We start from the raw sequence: 22,619 nt of genomic DNA on the forward strand, positions 1-22,619 counted from the left end.
ATTAGTAATAGCAACTTCTGCAATAATAATATATTACTACATCAAACGTCAATCTCAACAATACATGTAAAACAATAAAATCTCGAGAAATTACTGACAACGATATATTTATATATATTTATATATATTAGTAAAAGAATAATAATTATTATAATTATAATTATAAAAATAAAAAAAAAAACAGCAACGGAAGAATAAGTTACAATAAGGATAAAAACCCCAATGAGGATTAAAATGATGTGAAAATCGATGGAGTAAAGATTAAATATATAATGTTAAAACAAAAATTGGAAAAAAAAAAATAACGGGGAATACTCTTTCAAAAAACCATTGCAATTATGAAGACAAATAAACTGAACACACACAAGTAAACAAATAATTTTTAAAAAGGTACCTCAGCACAGCAAGATACTCTTCACAATTATCATATTTGTTAAGTTGTAAAGATAACTTCCATAAAAAAAAAAAAAGAATTTCCTTTAAAACTTTTTAACCATATTGAAGTTCTGTATCTTTTGTTGTAGATTAATTATCCCATAAAAACATAAAATGGTCGAAAAAATGATAGAAATTACAAAATAAAAATGAAGATATAAAAAAAAAACAAATAATTATGATGGCAATGGATGTTGTTAATGGTTGTGATGATTTAATTGTAGGACTAAGTAATGATTTGTAATTGAAAATAAGTCAAACATTTAACTCTTGGTGTATAATACTTATAACACCTTTGCTGTTTATATTTGTATATAGCTTTTCTTTAAAATTTTTTTTTGGGGGAATCTTTTTAAAACAAATAAATTAGTATTGGTATAGGGATTTTCAAAACCAAATCTTAAACTTGGGACATGGTTGGGACACCAGTTCTTGGAGCTGGTCTAGAAGAGTGACCAAATAAACCACCTTTGGAAAGAGAAATGGCACTGAAAATAGCAGAAGCAATAAAGATAAATGTGGAAAAGTACAAGAAAGCAGTTGAAGCTTGAGCTTTTCTACATCTTGCACTAGAACCTTGAGTAATATTGTTGTCAAAAACGTAATCTTCGTTAGAACAACTATGAGCTCTAATACCAGCAGCAATGGCTGTAGCAGCAGCAAAAGTGAAAACAAAGTTTAAGAAGTCAAACAAAAATAAAACTACTGGCCAGGCAAATGCTGCAATGAAATAAGCAAACACCCCGTATATGGATGAAGTCAAAAGACCAAAAGCTGCAGCAAATACAGCAAAATTGACTTGTGGATTATGTTGAGTAATGGTGGTGGCAGCAAGGGAACCAGTCAACCCCAAGGCAATGACTAAAAAGACAAAGTTGAATGCTCTTAAAATAACGTCTCCAATAGCTAACATTATGAATTGATTGTTTTGATATATGAAAGGCAAGAAGGAAAGAAAGAAAGAAAAGAAATAGGAAAAAAAAAAGGGGAGGAAGTGAAAAGGAAGAAAGAAGAAGAAAAGGGAACGGAAAGAAGTTATAAATATATTTTAATATAAAAGAAGAAGTAAGAAAAAAAGAAAAAGAAAATTTTAAGGAAAGTGGAAAGCAATTATATTCCTCTCCTCTATTATTAATTTATTAGTGTTGTTGTTAGGCCTGCTTCTTTCTTTCTTTCTTTCTTTCTTTTACCAATTAAAGTCACAACAACAATAAACCAAAACAGCAAAAAAAGATTCTTTAGTTAAAAAAAAAAAACCCGAATGTTTAGTAGCGTATTTGCGTTCCTGTTATGAAAGGGGTTTATTTCTAAGTAGTGTACAGATGCCAATTTGGTTGGTAGACACTCCAAAAATCCTCCCCCCATACATAATATATTGCTCTCCAATTAACTACTACTGTACTACAACAGTGTTGTTTGATGGCTTGTTACATATATGTTTTAACAGAAGGCAAAGTAAGATATGTTTCTTAGTTGCTAAATTTTATCTCTTTCAATTGGACGAAAAAGTCTGTACTTGTCTCTCTTAATCTTTCTATCTAATCTAGAAATAAAAATTCATATTATTTTGTGGTATGTGAATTCCTGTTGATAAGGGTTTTGCTTTTTTGTTCATTGCTAAACTCCTGTAATTTTGTAGTTTTGTACACACTTTTTCTTTCTTTCTTTCTCTCTGTCTTATCCGGTCACTTAATCACCTACCTCTTCTATATTGATAGAATGTTTGTTTTGGATTCGGTCCATTCGGGTAATATTCGTCCTAATTAGGAAACATCTAATCTGAAATTTTCAAATTAGCTAAAAAAATAAAAAATAAAAAATGTGACAAAATGACACAATATGGAAAAGAAAAAACCCCGTGTAACTTTTCTTAATGATGATCAATTAGTCAACTAACTAAGTTCCATGTCAAGCTAATTTCGACTATTTGTCCCAGATCTCTCTCAACTTTTATCATCGTCATTCTTCGCTTTTCCAAATAAATGGCTCATATATACCTTATAATATGTGCGATTTCCGGTCCGCTTCAATTTAGTCTCCTCTGCTTCAATTGAAGAAATCACCTCATCACCGTTTGTTGTTTTGGTTTCTGCCCTACATGGTGATGTGGATGAATGGTGTTTCTATGTATATGCCATTACATTATCAATGTAAATCTCATTGTTGTTGTTTCTGTTGTATTTTGTGAAATAGTTAACAATTAAAGTATGGAGAAGAGTTTTCCAATTGTTCTTAGACACAAACAAAACAAAGTGACAACAACAAGTAAAAAGCCTCGACTGATCTGTTTGAAGTTATTTTATTATTTCTACCCACAGAAGATTGCACCCTTTAGATTGGTAAGTTTAAAACAAACTCTAAGGTTTGTCTGTAGTAGTAGGAGGTCATTAGATTAAAAACCTTGTGCCAAGTTTGCCAGTATTATAGTCTATACGATCGGATCTAGTCATTCTTATCGTCAATTAGAACCCGACAAAGCCCTGCAGGGGTTGAAGAATTTAAAAACATTCTGAGCCACTTTAACCAAGAACAATTGTTGATACTGTTTAAATATGTGTCGTTTTTTTAGAGCATAACTCATTCATATTGGGTGTGTAGATCGGTCATTAGTTTTCCCTAGCGGTTCCTTCCCTTTTCTCCGCCTTGCTCTTTATTAAAAGCGCATGACATCACTATTGTTATGAGGAAGTCAAAAAAAAAAATCATGATTTCTTATCATCAGCAATCAATGATTCTAAATGTCATGATAAGTTTGATTTAGTGTCTTTTAATCACACAGAGATTGTTTTGTAATCCGCAATTACTTTAGAATCTATTGAGAATGGGGTCGAATTCAATTGTTGTTTCGGAGATGAGTTACATATCAAACAATAGGAATACCAAAGCCGCACTCCCCCCCCAGATCATTCTATTCTGGATTAAAGTTTTTGAAACGAAGTTTGAAGTTTGATTTGAAACAGATATTCAAATTGTTCAATTATAATCTCTACAAAATTGACACTAATATTATTTACTTCCTAATGATTTTCAAAGAACACTTTTATGACTCTCTTGTTAATTTAAAACTATTCATGAAAAAAAGCCACCACTATAGATATTAAATATAATATGCTAGTAGATCGAAAGGAGAAACACTTCCATTATAAAGTATAATCTACTCCATTCCCTCAAATCTTTCTTCTCTTTATATATTTTCAGTAAAATATTTAGCCACTTTATCATCAACTGCCACTTTCACCGGAGTTTCACCATCATTATTAACAATATTTGGATCAGCTCCCAATTTAACCAATAGTACCGCAACATCACCATGTCCTTCAGCCAATGCATGATGTAAACTAGTCCATCCATCATTATCTTGAGCATTAATATTGATTTTCCCCTTATCTACTAATAATTTAATTATTGGTATTGATCCAATACTTGCAGCTCGATGTAATGGTGTATAACCCTTTTTATCTTTGATTCGACAATTGGCTTTATAGGTCTCAATTAATTCTTTGACTATATCATAATTATTCTTACTAATTGCTAAATGTAAACAAGTAGTTCCAGAATTAGTTTGTAAATTAACATCAAGTTCTGGTTCAGAAGTATTATTGTTAGTGGTAGTGGTGGTTGCTCTTCTCATTAATTGATTGAATATGGTAGAATTACCTAATGAGGCAGCAATGTGTAATGGTGTCCATCCACTACCATCAACATATTCATCAATATCTAAATCATTAGGAGTTTTCAGTAAGATATATTGGACCAAGTCCAGATTATTAAATGAAACTGCCCAATGTAATGGAGTTCTTTCATCATCATCTGATATATATAATTGATTCGTAGGTTGTGCATCAATTAATTTCTTGGCTAATAAAGTATTTCCTTCTTTAATAGCATCATGAATGGCAAATTTGTTGCCTTGTTTAACATCACCCATTGTTATTGATTAATATTTGTTAGTTCAGTAGGTATAATATTGTCAGTGGCGGGATTTGAATTGAATGTTTCTGAACCTTTTTTTTTTTCTCGGTTATTAGTTAGCTTTCTCCAGATTTTGTTTGGTTATGTTAATTTTTTTTCCTACCCCCAATTGTGATATATCTACGAATCTACTGGAATTCCCTTAACTATCATTCAATATATATATACTTATATATCTATTCTCTTCATTATTATTTTTTAAAATACAAACAAAATCCTATTGTAATTAAAAGAATTGAATCAAACTATTTATCTCATATTTTTGGAAAAAATCCTCTAAATGACACTGTTATTTAACATTTCCAATATCACTTGATTTTCCATCTTCTTCTTCTTCTTGCTGTTCTTCCCCCTCTTCATCTTCATCACTTGAATCTGAATCACTTGGAGGATGATCGAAAAATGGTGTTGCTATTACTGTAGTGGGGATGTTATTGATTTGGTTAATATTATTGATATTCAATGGAACATTAATGGTTTCTTGTTTTTGTATCGGTTCATGATTTTCTTCTTGATCAGAACCATTATTACGACTATTTCGAGATAATTGTTTTATCATTGCTGAAGAATTCTGATAATGTTGAGAATATTCTCGTTGGATCGACTCTAAATACAGTTGATAATCATTGGATATCGTTGAATTATGACTTTTCGATCGATACGTTGCTGACTGTGAATGTGATTGTGACTGTGAATTTGAATGTGGATGTGATTGTGATGATGATGTGAAAGATAACCCGTTAGTTGATGGGATGGAATCTCGCCTTTCTTCAATAGAATTGACACTAGATATTGTCAGGGAGTTGTCATATGGAATTATAGTCAAATTATTCTGATCATCACCATTATACAAAGGCTGTTGCAGACGATTTTGTTGTTGCTGTTGTTGAGGTGATGAATATTCATCTGATCCTTTATCGTGATACATTTCATTAGATGATGTTGAATCTGGTAATTGTGTCATTGGTATTGGATCATAATTTTCATCCAAATGAGCAAAGTCGATTTTGGTAGATATGAATTTAGTAGAAACTCTAGCATTAGCACAATGAACATACATATAATCAACTTCTTCTAATTTTAATCCTTTAGTTTCATAAACTGTGAAAAAGACAAATATGGCTCCACAAGCATTAAAACTACCCCAAATGAAAAAAATCTTACTACCAATAGCAGCAGTGTGTTGACCAGTATCAATCAAATATGGAGTAATATATGCAAAAATGAAATTGACGAGCCAATTTGTCGCTGCAGTTAGGGCAACTGCTTTTTGTCTAATAGATATACCATATATATCTGAACAAAGGGCCCAAGTACAACCACCCCAAGTACTGGCAAAAAATACAATAAATACACAAGCAAATGAAACACATAAAATCCCATTAATTTCATTATTCTTGACACTAACACCAGCAATAGCAATAATGAAATTACACACTGCCATTCCAACTCCTCCCCAGAACAACAACGGTCGTCTACCAACGACATCAATCATCATGATCCCAGGTACTGTGAAAATAACATTGACCAAATAAGTAATGAATGACATGATATAATAATTATCTATCCCTGTAGATGAAAAAAAATTGACTCCATAATAAAAAATAAAATTTATCCCCGAACATTGTTGGAAAAATTGGACACCAATACCAGTTAGCATCCTTAAACCTTGTTTATGTCGACCACCTCCACTTTTAAAACAATCCAAAACCGTTGTTTTCCCATAAGACAATTCATAATCATAATTAGCTTTTATATCAACCAATTCTTCTATTAGATCATCGTCATCAGGCGGTAATTTCCGTAATTTACATAATGAATCCAATGCCAGTTGTAAATTCTCTTTTTGAACATAATACCGTGGGGATTCCGGTAGAAAATACATTCCGAAAAATAAAATAAATGCCCATAAAAATTGCAAGCCTATAGGTATTCGATATGATCCTGAATTATTTATTTTCCTGGTGCCTTGACATACAGCACTCGAAACTAAAAGTCCGGCTGTTATACTCCATTGATAAGTAAACACCACTGAACCTCTCAGCCATTTCGGCGACACTTCAGCTTGATATAATGGAACAATAGCAGAAAGAATCCCTACTGATACCCCAGAAACAAATCTCCCCACACACATTAGAGCAATGCTGGCCGATGCAATTTGTAGAATGTTCCCAATAGTGAATATTAGCCCTGATGACATCATAATAGAAAATCTTCTGCCATATCTGTCGGATGCCAAAGGTGCAATCAATGCACCAATAAAAGTACCTAAAGATAAAATTGCCACAAGAATAGATCGTTCATGAGAAGTGAAACTTTTGTTGTTGCTGGGGAAATGTGTGTAAACATATTCCATTTCTAATAGGTCATTGATTAAACCAGTATCGTACCCATAAAGAAACCCACCCATGGCTGCCACTAACCCTACTTTGAATGCCGATATCGAGGATGATTTCTGTCTCATTTGACGATAATATTCGTCTTCCACTGAAGCATCGTACATTATACGTGTTAAAAATGGAAACACAGATAAATTTTTCATATCTTTGAATACGATATTATAGGGCAAAATACATATGGGGTACCTAGCTAGTTATTTGAAAACTAAAATAAGAATAAATAAAAAATAATGTGTATATATATATATATGAGGGTTTGTAATTAACAGTTGAATGTGATTAAAGAAGGCTATAAAATAAAATATAAAGTTCCTGATCATCAAATTATTTTTTTCTCTTCTTGTCTCGCTTTTTCTTTTTGCCTGTGTTGTGTATTGTATGTGAGCGTGTGTATTTGATAATTAATTAATTAATATCCGAATAAAAATCGACCAAGAAAAATCAGAGGGGGAGGGGGGCAAGTTGGGGGAACTTTTACATATAAGAAAATAATTAGCATTAACACAAGTATAGTTAATTATTATAGTATTTTTTATTGGTTTCATCTTATTTATCTATAATATCAGTATATAGGAGAGTATTTAGGAGTGGGAATAAGATCTAAGATCCGTCTCCAAACAATTAAAGGACAATTTGCTCGTATGAGTGGGATTTGATCTCGTTAGTGCAAATGGGGTCAAAAGAAAAAAAAAAAAAGAACTGCTAATGTTTAGCTTCCCCGCAACAAAACTACACCGACAGGGGTAGCCGAGATATGTATTAGCAAAATTAACCAATCTGACCGAATGTTCATGGGGAAAAACATCTCTAAAGTTCAACTTCATCTCTATTGGTTAGCTGTTTTCTGTATTATTTCTTACAAGAACTATGGTATCTAAAGTGAAAATTGTAAATCAATAGTTGACATGTAATTTTGCCTCTTTTTGGCAAAATACTCTCAGGAAGATTATCAATTCCTAACTTTTGTTAAATTATACCTCTAGTTTTTTAACTAGTCCTTCCCTAAATAATACCAAAACATTCTTACAATATTTACAAACAATAATAGAATTACTACATCAACATTCAATGAGTTTGTTTTTATTTAAATGTATAATAACAAGTACCAGTATCATTTGGTAGCGAGTCAGAATATTGTGGTGTGTGAGGCGAGCGGGAGAGAAGAAAAAAAAAACTGAATTCTTGCAATCTTTACAATTCAATGAGTTGTAAAAAAAAAAAATATGTTTCAACTCTTTTGAGTATAGAGATCATTAAGTTTATCAAAACCTTTCCCCCCACAGCGGCTAACATGAATGTAACTTCACCCAAGATATCTGAAAATGTTCGGTTACGTAACAATGGAAACACTCAATTAAAGAACATAACTCGTGAGATGAATAATAACGACAATGAATCAAATGAAGATTCAGAGACCAAGGCACCGCCAAATTCTTATCGTATATATAACATCTTTACTATAATTTTGGCGTTATTCCGTAGTATGATCAAAACTACTAGTAAAACCACTAACTCAGTGTTGCAAATGTCGATGTTTTATATTAATCATTTTATCCTACTAAGTTTATTCTTTATGATTGCCATATATAAGAATTTCCAATATCTTTATCGCCGAGTTTATTTGAAATATTTGGCCGTCACTTATTATCCAAGCAAGTCACCGCAAGTGATTAGGGAGGACATTAATAAATTGGAAAAAATCCCCAAAATTGTTAGTTGTATATTAGATTTACAAGATGATGAAGACGAAAATGGTGGTAAAGATGGATTAATCAATTCAATTAGTGAGTTGACAGCATGGTCAATGAGTGCAGGGTTAACCAAATTGATTATTTATGAATTCACTGGAGCATTAATAGAAAATAGTGGTTGTATTGTTGATTTGCGTAAGTATATCACGAAAACATTGGTGTTATATTTCGGAACAGAAGCAATTCCAACATTTTCCATTAGAGTCCCACATAAGAATTTGATCATCTATAGTGACAACCATATCGAAGGTAATACAGTCGATTTAGAGATTGACTTAATCAGTCGTATTGATGGGAAGCCGACATTGGTGGAATTGACTAAAACTATGAGTGAGTTAGCTGTCAATCGAGAATTACTGATAAGAGATATCACCATTGATTTGATTGACGAAGAATTGCATGAACTAGTGGGACCAGAACCCGATCTATTAATTAGCTTTGCCCCATCGTTGAATTTGGAAGATTATCCGCCGTGGCATATTAGGTTAAGTGAAATATATTGGGAACCAGATAACAAGGATGTTAATTATGCAGTTTTTCTCCGGGGCTTGCAACAATTTTCCAATTGTAAAATCAACATAGGGAAATAAGGTAAAGAAATTTATATGGGAGCTGTTTTCTCTTGGTGTTTTTTTCCTATTGATTCAAACCTTTTAACGTTGTTGTTCTAATGGTGGTGGATAATGGCTACTGCTGTTGTTGTTGTTGTTGTTGTTGTTTTTTATCGGAAATACTATTATTACCTTATATTATCTTTAAAAAAAAGTTTAGTATTTCTTCTCCGTTACTTTAGCTTTTATTTAATATCTTTATATCTACAAGTAATGATTAAATATTACAACCATAAATATGTATATTAATACGTCAATGCTGAGTTGTAACCTGTGTGTGTATGAAGTTGACACGACACGGGACAACAACGTTACAGTTTATATGCCGTAGTACGCGCGTATTTGTATTTCCGTGTCCAGTTGGAAGGAAGGTTTATTTTTAGTGTTGTCTTGTGGGTCACATTTTTTTAATGGTGAAATTATTTGCTGTCCTAAAGATTGTTCAACGAACAATAATGTGTGTGTGTCTAACAAACCAAAAAAAAAAAAAATCAAAGAAAAATCGAGAGAAAAATTTGATTTGTTGTTATTTTCAGTTCTTTTCTTTTGCCTTTTTTTTTTTGTCCATTTATCAAATCTTTTCCAACGAAAACAACCCAACTTTTAATCAATCTATCAAATCTAATTGATATTTTAAAGGAATCAGTTGATCTAAAAGAATAAGGAAAAACAAACAAACAAACAAAACTACGATTAAAGATTAATTGATATCTTATTACCACTAACTACAGAATAGTCTTTGTTATTATATTTTTTTTTTTGTTTGGGTACCATACTTTATCAAATCCATTAATAAGAAATATAATTAATCATTACAAGAATCATATATCTTTAATTTTTTTTTAGCATTACTAGATTTTTAGATAAAAACTGTATTTTATCACTGTTATCAGTTCCACTTGTCATTTATTTTAAAACGAAAGAAAAATATTGTTGTAATTAGTCATGGGTTTATCATTTTCCAAATTATTTGCTAATCTCTTTGGTAACAAAGAAATGAGAATTTTAATGGTTGGTTTAGATGCTGCTGGTAAAACCACTATATTATATAAGTTGAAATTGGGTGAAATTGTCACCACTATTCCAACCATTGGTTTCAATGTTGAAACCGTTGAATACAAGAATATTTCATTCACCGTATGGGATGTCGGTGGTCAAGACAAAATCAGACCATTATGGAGATATTATTTCCAAAACACTCAAGGTATCATTTTCGTGGTTGATTCCAACGATAGAGATCGTATCGCTGAAGCTAGAGAAGAATTACAACAAATGTTGAATGAAGACGAATTAAGAGATGCATTGTTATTAGTGTTTGCTAACAAACAAGATTTGCCAAATGCTATGAACGCCGCTGAAATAACTGAAAAATTAGGTTTACATTCAATCAGACAAAGACCATGGTACATCCAAGCTACTTGTGCCACTACTGGGGATGGTTTATATGAAGGTTTGGAATGGTTATCTACAAACTTGAAAAACTCTTCATAAACGGATTAAATTAAGTTAAGTTAAGTTAAAGTAAATTAAGTTTTGTTCTTTTGTTGTCTTTCTTTTTTAGAATAATAAAGATTATTTTTGGAAAAAAAAAAAAAAAAAAAAGAAAACGAATTACAGAAATCACATTATAACTTTAGCCACAAATCTTACAAGGACAATTTGTAATTATTAGTTATCGGGATGTTTTGTTAACTATTACGTTTTTTTTTTATTTTTATTTGTCTTCTCTAGTATTATTCTCCACCTCTAGTTTTTTTTTGCACAAGATATCAACTACTGCTAAAGGGCAACATTTCATTTCTCTAAATTATATAAGAACAATGTATTCAAAAAAAACAGTATTAAAAATATGTTTGCGAGAGAAGTATTTAAGTTGGGTATTTGGAATCAAGATTCGTAAAAAGAGGGTGGGTTTTTTTTTTTTCGAACGCGTTGTTTGATTCGTCCAGGCTAGAGAGAATTGTAAGGAAGGAGACATACACCACAATACATAAAAAAAAAACCCTTTACGTGTTATCTTTTAGCTATAAAGAGAAGCAAACAAGTGACAGTACATACAAAAAAAAAAAAAATCAAAATTAATACAAAGATATAAAGAAAAGCAGTTAAAACTATTTGATTCTACTTGTAGTTCTTAGGTAGGTATCAAGTTTGAACACCCACCCATTATCTGATTCAGTACAGAATCGTACGTAACCTCTACTGTTTATTCTATTGTCGTATGCAACTATTATTAACAATCGACCATTGTTGTAGGGAATAAAATTCAAATCTCTCTTGCAGTGTATAAGTCTTTGATTAGGGCTTTAGCCCTATCACGTGAAATACTGTATATAGTGCAGGCATTATTTGTAGTGCGAAACATAAGGAACTCATTTTTCTGTAATAACAATATATGCGAAGTTTGTGTGTTGTTTTCTCGCCATCTTTTTTCTTTTTTCTATTGGCATCAATTAATACTTTGACACAGTACAGTTTTTGTAATTTGTACACGAACAAGAAAATCTCAAGTTGATTCTCTGCTGGGAAAACCAGGAGGAAAAAAAAACCCATACAAAAATTTTTCAGTATCAAAGAATTAGAAGAGACGTTTAAACCAACAAAGTTCAAATCTATCAACAATGGTATGTTTAATATCGATATTATACATGTAATGTACATGCATCCTAGAGGTTTTATTAATCTGAATAATTATGGTTATGAAGAGTTATTTTATTAATCAAAGAATGGAATAAGCATTTGAAGTATTGAAGATAAAACCCACAAGAGATATATCCACCCTTTTTGTGCCCCTAATTAATTTATTCAAGAATAATGGAAAGTTCAACAGAGGTTATAAACCATGTAATAATGATTGATTATCGTTGGGAGATGAACAGTAACATCCCATGTTTTTGTTTTCATTACTATATTTTACGAGATGATGATTTTATGAAATGATACACAATTCACAACGACTCTTTCAGACAATCAAGAAACTATTATAAACACAGGATCATGTATAAATCACAGAGGAAAATTATTTGAAAAACCGAATAAATAAATACTAACATATTTATCTTATTATTTAGGCCGGTGTTAAAACTTTCGAATTAAGAACTAAATCTAAGGAACAATTAGAATCTCAATTGGTTGAATTGAAACAAGAATTGGCCACTTTAAAAGTTCAAAAATTACAAAGACCAAGTTTACCAAGAATTCATACTGTTCGTAAAAACATTGCTAGAGTATTGACTGTTATTAACTTGAATCAAAGAGAAAATGTTCGTGCCTTTTATGCTGGTAAAAAATATATTCCAAAAGATTTGAGAGCTAAAAAAACTAGAGCTTTAAGAAGAAAATTAACTAAATTTGAAGCTTCTAAAGAAACTGAAAAGGCTAGAAAACAAAGAATTGCTTTTCCACAAAGAAAATTTGCTATTAAAGCTTAAGCAAAACAAACAGGGGGAGAAAGTTTTTTTATTGTATAATTTTAGCATAAAGAAAGAGAAATATAAATAGTCTTAATATTATAAAGTAACGTTTATAAAACAAATACTTGACACACTAAAGATTTGTAAAACCTATTCTACTTTCAAAATAATAGTTTTGCGTTTGTACTTATAATGCTTTTTGCCTATTTAAACTAAATACAATTCATATCATCTTTATTCTTTCATGACTACATCTTCTTCTTCTTGATCAACATTACTATTCTGTTTTTGTAAGTTTTTCTTTTCTTGTTTGAAATCTTGGATTTTTTGTTTCAATTCCACATCATCAATCACATCTTCAAGTTTTAATGGTACACGATTGAATGGATCAGTAGCATCACTTAACAAATGCGCTTTGATAGTCGACCTATCAATACTGATTCTAGACGATGGCAAAATGACTGGATCTTCCATCAATGTAAACATCAATGGATCTAAGAACTCATCAGGTATTTCACCCAATTCAAGTTCTTCAGTCTCTTCATCCAATCGAGCCTTTTCTGCCCTATTGGCGAATTCAATCAATCCATTAATGATTTCATTTTTAATAAATGTTCTTGTAGTCAAGATTTTCTCGGCTTTTTGGAAATAAACAACATTGAATGATCGACCATCTCTAGCAACAGCAGTAACAAATTCTGGTTGAGCTGATAAATTAACATATATTTCACATAAATCACTCAATATTTTTTTAGGTTCAAATTGATATTTTTCTGGTTCAGCAACTTTTAAATTTGAACATCTTGGACCTACCAATATTGATAAATTATAATCCAACATACCAGCTAATCGATCAACAATTTCAGGTAAAACAAACCCTCGTGGAACCTCTTTAGTAAATAATTTGAATAATTCCATTGTTTTATTTGATAACCCCATATAAGATTTAACTCGAAGTTCATCTTCTTCCAAATGATTGGCTAATTCTTCATTTGTACCCATACTTTCATTTTCTTCACCTCCGGATTCCCTTTTTTTGATTTCTTGTTGATAATCATGAATGGAATTCAACAAATTAAACGTTTCATCCAACAAATATGTAGTATCATTCAACATCCGAGCAATAAATCGAATGAAAAAATCAACATTGTTCTTGGAATAATCAGTTAATTGAGAACGATAACGGGGATTCTGCCATAATTCTTCCAATATCACCGAGATATAATAACGACTATTGAATTTATCATAGAATTGAGATGATGCCCCCGTTTTCTCTACCATGACATAAAAATCAAGTAAAGAGTACAAAAGGTTATCCATTACTAATTGGTTACCGTTGAAAATATTGGAAATAAAACCTGGTGATCCATTTTGCATAGGCAAAGCTCCCATAAATAACAACTCAACCAAATTTGCCTTCATATGAGGATTACCAATTAATTCGGGACATCTCAACAAAATTGTCAGAAATTCAACGAAAACATTTAATTTATCCTCATTAGAAACCAAAGGACATCCAATAAATTTAGTGGAGAATTTACAATAATTAATAATACCTTCTAATATAAATTCAGGATAATACTTCCAAGGTTCTGGTGTTTTCGTTTTCAAAAAATCATGATCATCCAACTGAGAAACACTAGAAATCTTGAAAATTGGTATAGAAAGTTTAACTTGAGGATATTTGTGTTGTGGATCAATTAATCTCGTAATGAAGGTGGTAGCACCAACAACAAAATCAAAGATTTCCAATTGGTGATTACGATCACTAAAAATAGCTTTAATGACATGCCTTGAAGCTCTCATATTGATAATGGCATTTTTTAAACCTGGCAATTCCCTTCTCATCAATTGTTGCATCATCGGATTAGGCATTGAACTTTCAGATTCAATAGCTTCAAGTCTTTGCTCCATTTGGTCAAGTTGACGTTTTAAACGATCATGCTTGACAAAAATACCACCAACACCATAATGCAAATAAGCTAAAGTTAAGTTGAAACAATCAGATATAAAATTAGGAGGAGTTAAATTATCACTTGAAGTTTCCTGTTTTCTTTTTGCATAGTATTCATTTGATTCTTCAATAGTGGAATTCACTCGAGATTCTTCTTTGATGTCAATTAAATCACTTTTCAAAAAATAATCAACATCGATTTTATCGATTTTACTAAACGTTGGATAATCTAAAAATGGTAAACTTAATCTGATCAAAATAACCGATATATTATACATTATCCCGTCACTAGGCAATTTTCTGAAATCAGCATGACTACCTCTTCTTAAATGACTCAAGTTGATTAAACTACCTAACCACTGTAACAAGTCTTCTCTGGTTTTGGTTGAGCCTCTGATTAACTTATCAATTATGGTAAACAAATGATCAATGACCACCTTATATTCTGTTTGCATTGACCCATAAAGATTATCGATTTGTAATGGTGTCATAGTGCTAGTTTCTTGACCAAAATAAAAACTAGCCATATTATCTAACAATGGAGAAATCCTTAATAATGGACCCAACAATGTTCTATGTTCATAATCCAAAGCCTTGGTTTTGTCTGGAGGTTGAAACCCGTCAATTTGTGAAAAAATAGCTGCAACAGGTTTAATAGAAACCAAAAATTGGAAAACAGAGATATAATTCAAATATTTCCTTTCATTTAAATTTGCTTGATATAATCGAGTACTCAAATATGTGAAAAACAAACTCATCAATTCCAGCAATGATTCTTCTTCTATACTGACTTGAATAATATCACTCAAAAATGACGATAAATCACCAAATCTGTCAATAAACAAATCAAGTGATTTACGTAGATCATTATTAACAAACATGTCTGGCATTTGGAAACTCATATTACCATAAGCAGTCACAAGGCTAATGATCCTATTTAGAATTGCCATCTTATCTTCATAGAATGTAGATTTCACAGGAAGTGTTCTTTTAGTTTTGAATGCAATGTGGTAAACTGTGTACAAATATTCCATTGGTGTTTTGTATTGTTTTGGAACACCCAATTCAGTTAAAATTTCCATAAAAATCGATTCAATGTGATCTTCATTTAATTTAACATTAGTGTCATTTACATTATAGGCCAAATCAGGTAAAAAAATCAATCCCTTGGAATTATCGGACAGTTTTACTGTTGTTGCGTGAAATATGTATTCCAATTCCAATCTAATCCATGATGAAATTTGATCTTCTTTCGGTAATGTTTGATCTACAGGAGTACGATCAGACACGGTTGGTTTAGTGGGAGGTTCCAGTATTGGTTTAGGTGCGGTTGTTGTTTTTTCAGTTTCTGAATTGTTGTCTTTGCTGGCAACATTGGTGGTGGCAACATTGGTCGTTGAAGTTTCCACGGTCGGCGATTGTTGGCGATTTGAATTGGTGTTTGCAGAACTTGCTAACTTTGCCAATCTTTTAGCTCTTACATCATCTGCACTCGACATGATTCCTTTCTTTCCAAGTGTAAAATTAAAAAATTAAAATGATAAGGTTAATGGAATGTTCTAAGTTCAGCTTACGAATCTCAAAATCTGTTAAACGTGTTGTTCGTGTGCAGAAAGACACACCCAAGAAAAAAAAAAAAAAACCAGAATAAATCAATTGTGGTGTTATATACAGCACCAACACCAACACCAGCGAAGCAGCACCACCATCAATACCACCAGCACCACTAGCTCTTTTAAAAACGTCTGGGCCTATCATACCATCCGAGAATTTTGAACACGGAATGGAATGCGAAGGATAAAAAAAAGAAAAAAATTATTTCACCACGAAAAATAATACAGAAAATCTTAACAACCCTTACTTCCGGATATATTCATTACCTTAACAAATTACTATTGTTATTTAACACCCAAAATAAGTACACACCAAAGGAAAAAAAAAAAAATTCCCTCCTACAAAGAAGAAAAAAATATCTTCAATCTTTCCAAATAATCTTTTGCATGGTCGATACCAAGTCAATCTTATAGAGTATTTGATATATCATTCACATTTGAAATCATATTGGATCCTTTGATTGGTTTTTTTTATTATTTTGAAAAAGAGAATCCAATCGGAGTAGAATTTCACGATTTCCACACTTTGCTTCACTGGACTTAGACTTTATATATTCTATTTGATTACATTGTTTTGAGATTTGAATTTGTATAACCTCAAAGCTCCCACACTCGTCTATCTACTACCACAGTATATACCGACACCAAAGTTCATTTGTTCAATTAGTTTTTTTTTTTCTTTCTTTTCCTTTTGTTCACGTCTTCAAAGGGTTTTCAAAATACAACATTTACACCTACTTGGGTTTACTTTCATTGTATTTATCCTGTGGTTGCTCTGATTTAGCTATAAACTTTCTTACGATTTGCAATGCCAAACCAAAATTCAACAGTGCCAGCTCAGGGTCTGGACAAAACCCACACGGCGATCCCATCTTCACTTCTTACCGCCCTTTCAAAACAACAGGATAAGCTTTATATATTGCACTTGGAGAAAGACTTGATAAAGTTCATCAAGAATTCTGTGTTGGGGAATATAAAACAACCTGAGTATATTATTCAAGCCCAATATTTGAAGAATAGTTATTACAGATTATTGAGTCATCAATTATGTCAATATTACAATTTACAGCATTGGAACAACACTTTTAATGAAATAATCGTCACACCCATCCCAGATTTTGATTATCAACAGTTTATCAAGGCAATCGAAAGTTCAGATAACAATCAAGGAGATTTTATCAAAATCGCCAGTGTCGCCCATAAATATAAATCGGAAAATGCAACCACCAGTGCAACCACCAACGCTGATGCCCAAGAACAACTAAATAAATCAGCCCCAATAAAGAAACTAATGGTTAGAAAGATTATCAATAAACCACCTATGAGTGATCCAGCATCAGGACAAACACCAGGTACACCTGAAAGTGAGGTCAGTGATCTAACGAAAGAACTAGATGAAAGTAAATTGATACTGGAAGACACGGGTCTGAGCACACCGATTTCTGAATCTTCAGAGAACACTACTAATAATATCGAGTCTCAAAGGGCGTCGAAAGAAGCACTATACATGAAACTAAGGGAAGAGATATTTGAAAATAATAACGAAGAAGAGGAGGAGGAAGAAGAAGAAGAAGAGGACGATGATGATGATGACAATGAATATGGTACAATCGATCCTCAAGAAAATAACAATCGAGGTTATAAAACTCATAACAATTTCAATAAGGGACGAAATCATGGTAATTACAGTGGCTACAAGACCACTCCATATCAACAACAACAACTACAACCTCACCCACCTATGTATAACACTATACCGATACCGGTTCCTTATCAATTTAATCCAAATTCACAGGGGCCACCAATTCCAGGGATGGTTTACAGTCCTTACTATCAACCAATGATGTATGGGTATCCACCAAACTATACTGGAGCCAACAACAATAATGTTGTTCCAACTCCTAAATACGACAAGGAAACTGAGAGAAGAATATTGAATAATCCTTATATCATATTACCGGATGACACTAAGAATGGTAAAAGTAACAACTATAGTAACAAACATACTAAACATAAGAAGCAATTTGCCAATACTAATACATGAGTGAATAAAGTTGATTTTCTTCTTTCTTGTTATTATAGATAAGTAGGCTTTGTAGTAAAAACCAAAAACCAATAATAAAATTTGAAAGATAATTTCGTGCATTGTTGTTGAACAGGGATTTCATCATTCCTTCAGGTTAAACAAAGGACCTTATAAGCTCGTCAAGAGGGAATTCAAAAATAATTCTTAGTGAAGAATAACAATAACACAAAATAATCAAACAATAAATCAACGAATAATGGGAAATCATTATTGACACCTCTTGTTGGAATTTAATAATTTGTATACACACACAGACACAGACATGACATGCAGAACATATAGTTGAGATTTTGATCAGTCTCTGTAACTCTGTGTTTCTCTTACTCTTACTGTTGCTGTTGTTATTGTCTGGGTCGATTTAGTCTTTTTCTCTCTCTGGTTCTCACACTTTCGAGGAAGAAAAAAAAAAGCTTACAATTCAAAACTAAAATTGTTACTTGTCCTTTTATCGTGTTGAGATTTTACATCCATTTCTAAAATATATCCTCCTCCTTGTTTTCTTTTTCTTTTTTTTTTTTTTTTTTTTTTCAAACAAACTTCTTTACAACCATATTTTTACTTTATTATTTTTCTATATTTCTTGTTTTAATATTGCTAAATTGAAAAAGAAAAGATGTCTAAGCCTAACATTGATGACGATTTAGTTCCTGAAAAAGTAGAAGGATACACTGTTGGGGAGAAGAAAACAATTGATGAATACAAAAACTTAGATGCTGAAGATGAAAGTTTAGCTAAATGGAAAGCATCATTAGGATTAACTGCTGATACCAAACCATATCCAGTTAAACCAGGCGACAATAGAAAAGTTGTTGTTACTGAGTTGGCCTTGGAATTTCCTGAACAACCAGATTTACAACCAATTAGAATCAATTTAGAAGATAGTGATGGGAACACTATTGTTGATAAAGAAATAAAATTCAATATTAAAGAAAAATCAATTTATCAATTAGTTGTTAAATTTAGAGTTCAACATGAAATTATTACTGGGTTGAAATATTTACATCTGGTCAAACGTGGTGGCATAAGAGTTGAAAAAGTTGAAGAACCATTAGGATCTTATGCTCCAAACACTATTGATAAACCATTTTATGAAAGAAAATTTGCTGAAGTTGAAGCACCAAGTGGTATGATTGCAAGAGGTACCTACAGTGCAATCAGTAAATTCATTGATGATGATGATAATGTGCATTTAACAGTTCCTTGGAGTTTTTCCATTACTAAATAGATCACAATATTAATTTGAATGAAGTAGATGAAAGAAGGTTGACTTTGTGCATAATTTAATGAAAATAAGATTTTAATTTTTTTTTTTTTTAATTATTTGTGATAATAAAATGAAACATACAAGTGTTTTTGGATTCAGACATGTAGAGACCAAGACATTGAATTGGTATATTAGTAAAAGGTTAGACGTTGTCAGCCATTAGCATTGAAACGACCGAGAAACAGCCTCTTCTATAAAGGTAAGTAATATTATGAATCTTATAACTTTACATATATCTGCATATATTACTCTCTGTATCTAATTCTAATTACTTTAAAAACTAGGTTGATATGCTTGAAATAAGGCCAGGTCGATCAATATAAACCTATTCAATACAACATTTTGGTTGTTTGCAACTACCGCTTCTACATTATCTTCTTGGGTTTTTTTAGACGTCTCTCAGGAATATAAGGAGGAGCACGCTTGACATTTTTAGAATTTGAGATAATGGGACCAACGTTGTTATTCTTATTGTGAGTACTATTCTTAATTGATTGTACATTCAGGAAATCATTCATTAAAGATTGCGCACTCAGAAACCCAAAATTATTCATACTTTTAGCTGGTTTATCTTCTGTACCAACTGAAAAAACCATTGGTTCTCCACTGGCAAACCGCCTGAAACTCTTTTTGTAGGTTTCATAAAACTGAGTCCAATCGAGATTTTCAGTTGGAAAGGGTTTACTCAATAGTTCATACAAAGCTCGCAAGTTTTTCTCCTCGGAAAATGCCAATTGAGAATGAGCCAAGCTCTTTTTCAATGGCTCAATAAACCGGGACTCTTGATCCAATGCCTGTCTATAAAATGCTTTCGATTGACTTTCAGTGTAGGATGAAATGTACAACAAAACTTTGGTTCTAGTGACAGCCACATAAAAACATCTTCTCTCTTCATTCAAATTTTCATCATTATCATTAAAACTATTTCTCATCAGGAAACCAGCTGGTAACAACCCTTCGCTTAACCCCTGTACGAAAACCACAGGCCATTCAAGCCCCTTGGATCCATGAATCGTACTCAAAGAAATACACAGCTTCTCTTCCTTGGCTTTATCATTCCCATTGCTGTCAGATTTATTATTTTCAACTTCATCATTTGTCTCATACAATCCCACTGATTCAATAAATCGAGCAAGGAAATTACGATCATCAACAGATTCTTCCTCTTCAACATCACCACTACCGTCAATATAATCTGGCAAAATTTCATCTTTAGGTTTAAATTGAACTAATAAATTCCCCACTTCTTCAACGTTCAACCTTTTACTCAGATCTTCATCATTTTCAAATTCTTGTTTCAATTTTGATTTTTCATAAATCAAATCAAACAATTCTTTTGCGTGGTTGCTTATGTCTTCGTCTGGACAATTTTTCATCTCATCTAATTTGCTTTTGACTTTTGTCACCATTGAATAATATTCTTCTACACTTTGTAGCTGCTTTATAGTTAATTTTATCTTTGGTTCCCCTGACTTTTTGGTCATTGCCAATAAACATTGATGAACTGATTTGCCTTGGTTTGCTTGTTTCTCAATAATTTTCCCTAAACTTTCTACCGTTTTTGGACCTAATCCTCTTTTGGGGTAATTCAAAGTTCTTATAACGGCAGCTTGTTCATTCTCATCAGAACATACTTTCAAATAATCCATTATTGCTATAACTTCTTGTCTATCCCAAAAGGCCCTCCCACGGATCATTTTATATGGAAGTCCTTTCTTAACCAATTCATCTTCTAAAGCTCTACTTTGATATGCAGCACGATATAATACAGCAATGTCTTTCCCCTGTACTGCTGAGTTTGGTAACGATAACAAATGGGAAATTTGATACACAATCCATTTAGCTTCTTCCTGTGCTGATTTTAAACAAGAATAAACTGGTTTAATAGAAAAATCCAATTGGGATTTCAACAATTTGGGCGTTCTACCCTTTTGTTGGTTCATAAGTGTTTCAGATATGTTTAAAATACCAGATGTTGATCGATAATTTTCATTTAAAGATATTTTATGTAAACTTAATTTCATGCTTTTATAATGATTTGACATTTTCTCAAAATTAATTGATTGAGCATCTCTAAAGGCATAAATACCTTGATCAGGGTCTCCAACTATAGTAACGTTATTTTGATACTTTGGATCGCCATTAATGTTTCCCTTGGCGAAATGATACATCAATTGTAATTGGATTTCATTAGTATCTTGAAATTCATCGACTAAAACATGTTTGATATAATTCAACACCGGGAAATTCTTGACTAATTTATGACATTCAAGTAAACAATCATCAAAATCCAATTTTTTGAGATCAGCCAATGATGCTTGATATTTGTTATATAAAAACGCAAGGGCTAGATTTCTTTTGGTATTTACAGAATACAGGTCATGAGAAATACCATTTGATTTTAAACTAGAAATTTTTTTCGAAATAACTGCTAAATCAAGACCATAATAATTTTCATTAGCTTTATGAGAACGAAGTTTTTGTAATGCCACTTCACTGAAACTATTCAATGTCACAACTTCTTCACCCGATAAATTGGTCAATACAGTTTTCAATATTTGTGATTTATCTCTTTCGTCAGCAATGGTATAATCTTCCAAATCTATTAATTTCCCATATTTTCTAATTATTCGATAACATATACTATGGAATGTACCAATAATCAATTTATCAATGTTTACATCGGTGCCTTCTACTAATTTGGTTAATCTTTCTATCATTTCATTAGCTGCTCTTTTAGTAAATGTAGTAACAATCAAATTATCTGGTCGAATATTTTCTGCTATTAACAAATAAGCAACTCGAGATATCAAAACTTTGGTTTTACCAGTACCAGGCCCTGCAATGATTTGCAATCTCCCATTAAATGGAGCAGTAACGGCTTTTCTTTGATTTGCATTTAAAGATTCAAGAATTTTGCCCAAGACTTGATTACTCATCAGCATGGTGGATAATATGGATATTGAATTGAGTCAATTAAACTAACGCCGAAAGAAAGAAGGTTTATATGGTTAATGTATAAACATAAAAAAAAAAAAAACATATCACACAGAAACACACACAAACAACAAGCAACTAACCAGACGTGATTTTTTCTTGCATACAAAGATAGAACACACAC

At 31.8% G+C, this 22,619-nt stretch overlaps 10 protein-coding genes across 10 annotated transcripts; 5 read left to right on the forward strand and 5 right to left on the reverse strand. All coding sequences in view use genetic code 12, as the record gives it.

Annotated features, from left to right (window-relative positions):
* Window positions 1–835: 835 nt before the first annotated feature.
* Window positions 836–1,348, reverse strand: CD36_84880 (non-classical export protein, putative; the record flags this gene model as incomplete). The annotated part of the gene is made up of 1 exon (XM_002419353.1): window positions 836–1,348. One exon carries the CDS (start codon window positions 1,346–1,348, stop codon window positions 836–838), a length of 513 nt encoding a protein of 170 aa, XP_002419398.1.
* A 2,271-nt stretch (window positions 1,349–3,619) lies between these two features.
* On the reverse strand, window positions 3,620–4,363 carry CD36_84890 (proteasome non-aATPase subunit, putative; the record flags this gene model as incomplete). Its single annotated transcript, XM_002419354.1, has 1 exon — window positions 3,620–4,363. The coding sequence occupies one exon, from the start codon at window positions 4,361–4,363 to the stop codon at window positions 3,620–3,622; it is 744 nt and encodes a 247-aa protein (XP_002419399.1).
* Window positions 4,364–4,696: 333 nt separating this feature from the next.
* On the reverse strand, window positions 4,697–6,949 carry CD36_84900 (glucose sensor, putative; the record flags this gene model as incomplete). Its single annotated transcript, XM_002419355.1, has 1 exon — window positions 4,697–6,949. The coding sequence occupies one exon, from the start codon at window positions 6,947–6,949 to the stop codon at window positions 4,697–4,699; it is 2,253 nt and encodes a 750-aa protein (XP_002419400.1).
* A 1,058-nt stretch (window positions 6,950–8,007) lies between these two features.
* On the forward strand, window positions 8,008–9,147 carry CD36_84910 (undecaprenyl pyrophosphate synthetase, putative; the record flags this gene model as incomplete). Its single annotated transcript, XM_002419356.1, has 1 exon — window positions 8,008–9,147. One exon carries the CDS (start codon window positions 8,008–8,010, stop codon window positions 9,145–9,147), a length of 1,140 nt encoding a protein of 379 aa, XP_002419401.1.
* A 966-nt stretch (window positions 9,148–10,113) lies between these two features.
* Window positions 10,114–10,659, forward strand: CD36_84920 (ADP-ribosylation factor, putative; the record flags this gene model as incomplete). Its single annotated transcript, XM_002419357.1, has 1 exon — window positions 10,114–10,659. One exon carries the CDS (start codon window positions 10,114–10,116, stop codon window positions 10,657–10,659), a length of 546 nt encoding a protein of 181 aa, XP_002419402.1.
* Window positions 10,660–11,789: 1,130 nt separating this feature from the next.
* CD36_84940 (60S ribosomal protein L35) lies at window positions 11,790–12,599 on the forward strand (the record flags this gene model as incomplete). The annotated part of the gene is made up of 2 exons (XM_002419358.1): window positions 11,790–11,792; window positions 12,240–12,599. The coding sequence occupies 2 exons, from the start codon at window positions 11,790–11,792 to the stop codon at window positions 12,597–12,599; spliced, it is 363 nt and encodes a 120-aa protein (XP_002419403.1).
* Window positions 12,600–12,815: 216 nt separating this feature from the next.
* CD36_84950 (ubiquitin conjugation factor, putative) lies at window positions 12,816–16,034 on the reverse strand (the record flags this gene model as incomplete). The annotated part of the gene is made up of 1 exon (XM_002419359.1): window positions 12,816–16,034. One exon carries the CDS (start codon window positions 16,032–16,034, stop codon window positions 12,816–12,818), a length of 3,219 nt encoding a protein of 1,072 aa, XP_002419404.1.
* Window positions 16,035–16,956: 922 nt separating this feature from the next.
* On the forward strand, window positions 16,957–18,192 carry CD36_84960 (R3H single-stranded nucleic acid binding protein, putative; the record flags this gene model as incomplete). Its single annotated transcript, XM_002419360.1, has 1 exon — window positions 16,957–18,192. The coding sequence occupies one exon, from the start codon at window positions 16,957–16,959 to the stop codon at window positions 18,190–18,192; it is 1,236 nt and encodes a 411-aa protein (XP_002419405.1).
* A 655-nt stretch (window positions 18,193–18,847) lies between these two features.
* CD36_84970 (Rho GDP-dissociation inhibitor, putative) lies at window positions 18,848–19,459 on the forward strand (the record flags this gene model as incomplete). Its single annotated transcript, XM_002419361.1, has 1 exon — window positions 18,848–19,459. The coding sequence occupies one exon, from the start codon at window positions 18,848–18,850 to the stop codon at window positions 19,457–19,459; it is 612 nt and encodes a 203-aa protein (XP_002419406.1).
* A 404-nt stretch (window positions 19,460–19,863) lies between these two features.
* CD36_84980 (ATP-dependent DNA helicase, putative) lies at window positions 19,864–22,443 on the reverse strand (the record flags this gene model as incomplete). The annotated part of the gene is made up of 1 exon (XM_002419362.1): window positions 19,864–22,443. One exon carries the CDS (start codon window positions 22,441–22,443, stop codon window positions 19,864–19,866), a length of 2,580 nt encoding a protein of 859 aa, XP_002419407.1.
* Between the last annotated feature and the right edge of the window lie 176 nt (window positions 22,444–22,619).

This window comes from Candida dubliniensis, chromosome 3, assembly GCF_000026945.1.
Source record: "Candida dubliniensis CD36 chromosome 3, complete sequence".
Taxonomy (NCBI): domain Eukaryota; kingdom Fungi; phylum Ascomycota; class Pichiomycetes; order Serinales; family Debaryomycetaceae; genus Candida; species Candida dubliniensis.